The sequence below is a fragment of the Triticum urartu genome, chromosome 3A, assembly GCF_056163025.1.
Source record: "Triticum urartu cultivar PI428250 chromosome 3A, HENAU_Tu73, whole genome shotgun sequence".
NCBI classification, from domain to species: Eukaryota; Viridiplantae; Streptophyta; class Magnoliopsida; order Poales; family Poaceae; genus Triticum; species Triticum urartu.
In genome coordinates this window covers 23755759-23763312 of record NC_141875.1, presented here as the reverse complement: position 1 = coordinate 23763312, position 7554 = coordinate 23755759, and the positions used below count along the sequence as shown (strand labels likewise).

At 45.1% G+C, this 7554-nt stretch overlaps 2 protein-coding genes across 2 annotated transcripts; both read left to right on the top strand.

Annotated features, from left to right (window-relative positions):
• Positions 1-4162: 4162 nt before the first annotated feature.
• LOC147978034 (factor of DNA methylation 4-like) lies at positions 4163-5028 on the top strand. Its single transcript, XM_087514624.1, has 2 exons — positions 4163-4802; positions 4919-5028. Exons 1-2 carry the CDS (start codon positions 4202-4204, stop codon positions 5026-5028), a joined length of 711 nt encoding a protein of 236 aa, XP_087370750.1. The 5' UTR covers positions 4163-4201.
• Positions 5029-5277: 249 nt separating this feature from the next.
• On the top strand, positions 5278-7443 carry LOC125529925 (factor of DNA methylation 1-like). The gene is made up of 4 exons (XM_087516501.1): positions 5278-5336; positions 5419-5703; positions 5830-6024; positions 7072-7443. The coding sequence occupies exons 1-4, from the start codon at positions 5283-5285 to the stop codon at positions 7315-7317; spliced, it is 780 nt and encodes a 259-aa protein (XP_087372627.1). The 5' UTR covers positions 5278-5282; the 3' UTR covers positions 7318-7443.
• The last annotated feature ends 111 nt before the right edge of the window (positions 7444-7554 follow it).

The window sequence follows — 7554 nt, the reverse complement described above, 5'->3', positions numbered from 1 at the left end:
ATCATTTTATTTGTGTTCCTAGCAATTTACTAAGTTTAGATAAACACTATCATTTCTTCCCCTGGCCTGCCAGTCGGTGGCACATAGATCATTCTCTTCCTTCCATTGACAACCAGCATATCCGGCCGCCCTAAATGAACAAAAAAACGGATAAAATGCGCGTCCGGTTGGATCGGTGCGTTGGAGTTGCTCTTAGGCTTGGGGTCATCATTTTCGATTTGGTTTTGTTTTCTGGCTGGGAGATCACTTTTTTAATATACTAGTCAATGTGTACGTGCAATGCACGTTAATTTGAAAGTATATTAAGTGCATGCGGATATTAAGTAGGATATTATTTACGTGTTATTATGTGATTAGCACTATATTTTGCATGAAATTAACTGCACGCTAAATGTGTTGCGAGCTCGACATTGAAGCAGGCTAGGCCGTTGGATTGACATGATTTGATACAACAACAACAACAACAACAACAACAACAACAACAACAAAGCCTATAGTCCCAAACAAGTTGGGCCAGTAGGGTGGCAAAGGCACTTGGTTGACCCGCCACAGTCGGTGGCTAGGAATGGTCGGCTCGGAGGCGGAGTGCGGCTATGCAGTGGCGGTCAGAGAGCAACTCTAATAACACGCTGATCCATTTCGTTCGTGCGTGTTTGTTTGGATCGAAATGAACATAAAAGTCGACCCAATGCGTCGACCTAATAAAAGAAAAAAGAACGCGCGTCTACTTTTTGTTCGCCAGACGGCCCATTTCAGGCCCAAATTTGGGTCTCGTTGCATCAGCATGCACACAAAACAGACGTGCGCGACAGCCGCCTACTCCTTCCCCTGGCTCGCTAGTCGGTGGCACATATGCCATTCTCTTACTCCCATCGACAACCAGCACATCCGGCCACCCCACCATGTCGTTGCCGCCGCCACCGCCCAGTTTCGGTGCCCAGGACAGCCACCCGTACCCACATACCTCCCCGCACCAACGCCGCTGCCACCGCCACCACCTCGCCGCACCACCACTGTCGTCCGGCCAGTAGCACCTCGCCGCGTGCCCCCGGCCCTGTCTGGCTTGTAAACTATGATATATTTATTTGGTTGTGAAACTATGTAAGATGTTGGTATTATGTTTGAAAAAAAAAACGACAGGCCGGCCATGAGGATGAAAATGCATCTACGCGTTGGGTGCTCGGCCGACCCGAACGCAGAAGGGGGCGGACGACGTGCGGGCAACCCAAACAAACAAAAAAAGAAACAAAATGTGCGTCCATTCGGATCGACACATTGGGGTTGCACTTAGGCTTGGTGCCACCATTTTCGGTTTGGTTTTGTTTTTTGGCAGGGGTATAAATGATACATTATTGGTAAAAAATTGACGTCGGAATAAAAAGAAATTGATGGCAACATAAAATATTGTTTTTTTAGAAAAGGAGGAGGACCCCTGGCCTCTGCATCTGAAAGATGCACGCAGCCACTTTATTAATTATTCACACAAGACCTTATAAAGTCATACAATAGTAAGACAAAAGCCACCGTCTAGGCAATATCTATCGCTACTCCTATCCAGTTGATGAAGGGATGCTGATAGTCTGGGCCTAATACCAAACAAACCTCGCAGCCAAACCTAACATTTAAAACCTGAGGTCGCAACTAGGACGCCTGCCGGGTATGGGCACCCACCAGTCCGGCGCACTCCTCAACCAGGACGCCTGCTGGGTATAAGGCCGCCGCAGCCACCTGCCACCAATCCATCTTCAGTGTTGTACTGCTGCATTAACCTTGCCAGGCCTGCCGTCGACGCCACCACGACGCCAGACAACCGCCACCATCCTGCGCGTGTCCATCCATGCGCGCCCATCGCCGAAACTCCGCAGCGCCATGCCGCCGTGATCCGCCGCTGACCTTGCCGTAGATGTAACACCGCTCCTCCTATTCCCACCTCCATCCATCACTTGCTCCAAAACGATGACCCCAGGAGGGAAAGCGATACAGAGAACGTCATCATCGTCCGATCCGGGAGACCCAGATCTAGGGTTTCCCCCAGAGCATCCCGAGCCTGATGACGCAAACTGCAACGACGATGCCTCGATAAGGAAACGACATCAAAGACGTCCTCATCGTCCCTCATGACCGTAGTCGGCGCGATTTTCATCGACACTTGCGCCACCGGGCGTGCGCCGTTGGCGTCGCTGGTCCCTTCAACCGGAGCAAATCCCAAAATGATGTCCTGAAGAGGGACTATGACGCAAAAGCGCCGCCATTGCTCGCTCCCATGGAGATCTAGGGTTTCCCCCGGAGTTGCCCGCGCTGTCAAGGACCAAACAAGGATGGAATCCGCAAATCCACCGAGCTGGCGACGTGCCGCACTCGCCATCGCGCCGACCGCGACCCGGAGACCAAGCCCACGCCTGGGCCCTGATCCGGCCGCGCCGCCGCCGCCGTCCCTAACGACTGCGACGCCCAAGACCTTGAAGCCGCCTGCCGTGGAGGTATGGAATCGCCGGAGCGCCGCCATCCCCTGTCGTGACGTCCGGCCGAACACCACGCACCGGCCCGGGGGCGTCGGCCCGCGCCAGCCCCTCACGAGCGGGAGGGCCCTGAGTCCCCGCCGCCGCCGGCAATGGCAAGGCTTCGCCCTCGGGCAGCGGCGAGGGAGGAGGAGGAGGAGGAGGAGGAGGAGAAGGGAAGGCCGGGCGACGGGATCTGGGAGCCTCCGGGCCGCCACACGGGGGCGACTCGGGTGGAGGCAGGTGCGACCCAATTTTTTATGAGGCAGAATGAAATATTGTTCTGTGTGAATTATTATAATTTCTGTAATATACTGTATAGTAATCGATAAATTAAAGATCTAAAAAAATAAAATACGAGTAATACTCAGTGTGAATGGAGAAAGCAAGCTGCATTCTCCCAAGAGACTTGCGTTCTCATCGAGAGCGTCTCCTACTCAGAGCAGCATTAAGTGCTTCGGTTACTGACTGGAAGTCCCTGCGTCCACTTAATTTCTACCCCTCCTGTATGTACTTGAAAAAGGGTGCACACTTTCTTGCTGGGGGCGACGGCGGCCGGCGGGTTAGACACGTCAGGTTGGGATTAGGGCGGCGGAGGAGCCGCGGCGGTGATTCGCCCGATCAGCCGGTCAACATCCTCATCGGCGGCGGCTGCAGGAGCAGGTAAGTGTATCGCTCATCGCTCAGTTGAATCTCGAAGCCCAGATTGGGGCATTTGAACCAGGGGCAAACCCCATCATTTTTCTTGAATAATCCATCATCACTTGATCCGATGCATTAGTTCATTTCTCTGTTTCTCTGTTTTTTACTACGATTCTCTGAAAGAGATCTTTTACATGCTCATTTGATGGGGGTTTCTCTGTTTCTCTGTTCTTTGATCCGATGGCGTAGTATAAATGGGGGTTTTCTGCTGCAAAGATAAATGATGCTTTGCTGTATCATTTGCATTCAGAATCGTGAATGATATAAATGAAACAAAAAGTACAAAACTAGAAACACATATAAAGATGAAACATGGACGAACTTGTTGTGGAAATGCATTCAGAGTCAGAGTCCTCTGCATTTGCTCTTCTGGTTCCAAAGGAAATATGTTGGCTCTTATCCGATGCAAAATCTTGATGCGCAGGGCCTGAAAGACTATGGGAATTTTGCCCTCATTCCATGGTTCGACACCTAATCCAAATCTACTCCTTCCTAAGCGTATCTTCAGTGCGTGTAGGTCCACAAAATTCAACACCTAAACGTATAAGCTTTCTTTGTAGCAGATGTTAACTGGATACTGATATGTATGTTTGTTGATAGATCATGTTTTCCTTCGCTCACATCTTCTGAGCAATGCTCGTTTTATGTTTTATGAGAAACCTGAGATTAATGGATGATATTGTCATATGCACTGAAGAATTCTTTTTTTTTTCGAAAAGGAGGATAACGCGCGGACTCTGCATCGAGCGACATAAGCACTGAAGATATGCTCAGGTTTTTTTTAATGTTCTGTTGGTTTTATGACTCGATCCTTTGTTTTTTTTTTCTGTAGGAGTTAATTTTATTTATTCTTGAATCGTTCTCCATAATGCTGGCCAGCATAGTTTTGAATACCGAAAGTGTTATGTTATTTGTACATCATCCATGTCTCATCTTTTTTATGTTGGACACTATTTCAGAAGGAGACCGCAAAATTAGTGGCTCTGAGCCAGTCTCCGGAAATGGCTATGGAGCATGATCAACCTCATGAATGCAAAGACGATGAGCAGTTCGCTTGGCCATGGAAGGGTGTTCTTGTTAACGTGCCTACCGAATGGAAGAATGGGCGCCGCGTCGGAGAACAAGGAAACCACTTGAGGGATCAGCTCTCGCAATTTTGCGCACGAAAGGTTATTCCTTTGTGGGACAAACACAACGGCCATACTAGGAGTGCCATTGTGGAGTTCACAAAAGACTGGAGTGGTTTCAAAAATGCAATGGACTTTGAAAATCACTTTGAGGCACGAGGATGCGGCAAAAGGCACTGGAAGGGGCAGCAGTACCATGGGCCGGAGATGTTTGGTTGGGTTGCAAGAGTGGATGATTACAGATCGTACACGCCTATTGGTTCCTGGTTGCGTAAGTACAGTGATCTAAAAACCATTGTTGATCTTAAGAATGAAGAAGCCCGTAAAACTGGCAGACTTGAAGAAAGTCTAGACAAACGGGTTGAGGCAATGGATAGGAATGTGCAAGAGCTTGAGTACGAGTACAATCAAACGACTCAATTGCTTGGTAAGGCAGAGGAGGATATGAAGAAGCTCATCCAGTCTCACACTGAAGGTCTGTGTCAATCTTTGTCTATTTTATTTGAACTCTGTAATTATCATCGCATCTGCAATTCTGTCTTGGCATACTTGGATCGTATGGTTTGTTAACACTTATTTCATTTGTACCAGAAATTCACAAAATACAGCTTGATGAGCTAGCTGCTATAGACGAGTCTAACAGAATCACCCTCGAGCAAGAGAAGGAAGAGGTGTGTGACATCTTGTTTCTTGTATATTGAGTTTCTCTAGGGAGCGATAGAAGATGATTGTTTGTTTCCATGTTCTTCTGCATAACAACATTGCATATACTATTACGTTATAAAATTATTAGATGCAGCATGTTTAGCAATATGAATTTGTTTTTACCGTTGTAGTTTGTAGGGAGGCCATATTGCTAGTGAAAAAAGTGCATTGTTGCTAGGTAATTACCATTTAGTGTACTGTGTTGTACACATAACTAACTTTGGTCTGTTTTCAAACAAAGCGTGCTTTGATGGAGAAAGTGAGGGCAAGTGAAACTTTGCTTAAGCTTGTTGAAGAACAGCAGGTTTGGGTCTTTGTAATTGTTTCTCACATCTGACTGTATAATAATCTATACAAGTGTCTTATTTATTGTGTGTAAAATGCAGAGGGAGACAAAACTTGCTCTAGATAAGGATCTTGAGATACGGCAACTAATTCTTGACAAGCAGGCTCTTGAAATAGAACTGAAACAGCTACAGGGTGAATTGGAAGTAACGGAGATTATGCCAGGTGAGGAAGTTTCGAAGAAGAAGAGAATTGGTGAACTCCGCGAGAAGCTAGAAGAGAAGTATGAGGAAAAAGAATATTGGGAATCAGTCCATCAGGGTCTGATTGCCAAGCAAACAGCACATACTAATGAGTTGCGACCTGCTAGGAAGAGGCTAATAGATGTAAGCTACGTAAATTATCTTAGTTCTTGTCCAGTACTGTGTAACGTCATGCGGTCGATGATGACCTATTGCTTTTGTGTAACTTCTGAACAGCATTATCCTTCTGATTTGTTGCTTGTATGGCAGGGCTTCCAGGACCTTACAAATGGTCGAGGAAATATAGGCATCAAAAGAATTGGCAAACTTGAAGAAAAAGCATTCTTAAATGCTTGTAAGAAACAGTTACCAGAAGACGATGCAGAATTTACAGCTGCCATTCTTTACTCCAAGTGGGAAACTCAGATTGAAAATTGGTCTGCCATGTTTCATGGGAATAGCACGGTACACACTTTCTTTCCTCTAACAGAACTTTTAATCTCAAGTTATCAATTTCAGGGTGGACTTGTAGTTGTTCTGAACACTTCGTGGTTGCCAATTTTTCTTGACACCCAAAAATTCATGAATCGTTCAGTGTTTTGTCAAACACCTTTCACTTCAACCATTAACAGAAACAAAGTTATTCCGTTTTTTTTAGAAAAGCATGATGTACCCCTGGCCTCTGCATCTGAGTGATGCATACAGCGACAAAGTTATTCCGATTTAAAATGTGAAAACTACATCAATAAATTTTTGCTAGGAAGAATACTTGCAATACTCAACATCACAACCTTATATTTTCACTAGTATAGTTATATAAAACCGAAGAAAAGGTTCATTTTAGCCTTGAATTATTGTGCTCTGTCCGACTTGAACCATGATCTATGAAGGTGCCTATATCAAATCCTGGACTTTTCAAAACCTTTCAAAATGAAATATATACCTGTTCTGAAAAGTGGTTTTGTATTTTGGACCTTTAAAGAAGTATCGATTTTTTCAAGGTTGTAGGAAATGCTATGAGATGATAAACCATAAAATTTGATCAAAATATCTGAATATTTATGTTATGTACATATATAAATGGCAAGAAATTCATGTTTTTTCTGTAGCACCCATTAGGATGGTTTTGCTTCTCTTTTATATTTAAGGTTAAATTGAGGAACATCTTGAACTTAATCGATGCTACAGATTGAAAACCTGCAAACATTCATCCAAAAAAATATGATAATCTGTCTTCTGTCCAGAATAAAAGAGGATTATTTCTTAGGATGATGGGAAGGTCCAAAAACTAAAAGATCATGGTGATTTAAATTGTTCATGCAGAATATTCACAATATTCTGACTTTATTTTTCCACTGGTGTGGTGATACAAGAAGTAATTAAGTATGTGTATATTAAGTTCATTATAATGTTCGTAACAAATTTTTGATTCAAAATGTTGTGTCTGATCACTGCCAGCATTCCATAGATAGTTGTGTCATCTTGTCTAACGGCGCGTGAGCTTTGGTGCAGGAAATTATCTCCAAGGACAATGAGAAGCTCCGGCAACTAAAGGAAGAGCACGGCGAAGAAATGTACGCCTTGGTAACAAAGGCGCTGGATGAAGTCTACAATTACAAGCCTTGTGCGGAAGAACAAGGTCGAGAAATCTATGGTGTACCTGTGTTGTGGAACTACAAGGCAGATCGGCGTGCGACGGTAAAAGAAGGCATCCAGTACGCCCTGGAAAAGTGGGCAACAAAGAAAAGGAAGCGCTGAGCCCAGAATCTGGCCGAGGTAGTGTCCTCATAAGTGAGCCTTAAGTAGTCCTGGTGATTTTGCCTGAATTGGACACTTTATCGCCAGGGCGGAGGTCTCTCTTCCCTTGTTTGAAAAATATATCTGTCCGATGTCATGTTCAGGCTGATATTCTCCAACTCCTTATCTTTGATGGTATATACTGAGTACTGTTTATGTTCGTGAGATTTTGAATGATGTTTTTTTGAAAAGGAGATC

Excerpts from the sequence above, each read along its gene's own strand:
- LOC147978034 (XM_087514624.1), top strand. The coding sequence starts at position 4,202 with ATGGCTATGGAGCATGATCAACCTCATGAATGCAAAGACGATGAGCAG. Across the intron at positions 4,803-4,918 it reads CATCCAGTCTCACACTGAAG|AAATTCACAAAATACAGCTT; the intron begins GTCTGTGTCAAT and ends CATTTGTACCAG.
- LOC125529925 (XM_087516501.1), top strand. The coding sequence starts at position 5,283 with ATGGAGAAAGTGAGGGCAAGTGAAACTTTGCTTAAGCTTGTTGAAGAA. Across the intron at positions 5,337-5,418 it reads AGCTTGTTGAAGAACAGCAG|AGGGAGACAAAACTTGCTCT; the intron begins GTTTGGGTCTTT and ends TGTAAAATGCAG. Across the intron at positions 5,704-5,829 it reads CTAGGAAGAGGCTAATAGAT|GGCTTCCAGGACCTTACAAA; the intron begins GTAAGCTACGTA and ends CTTGTATGGCAG.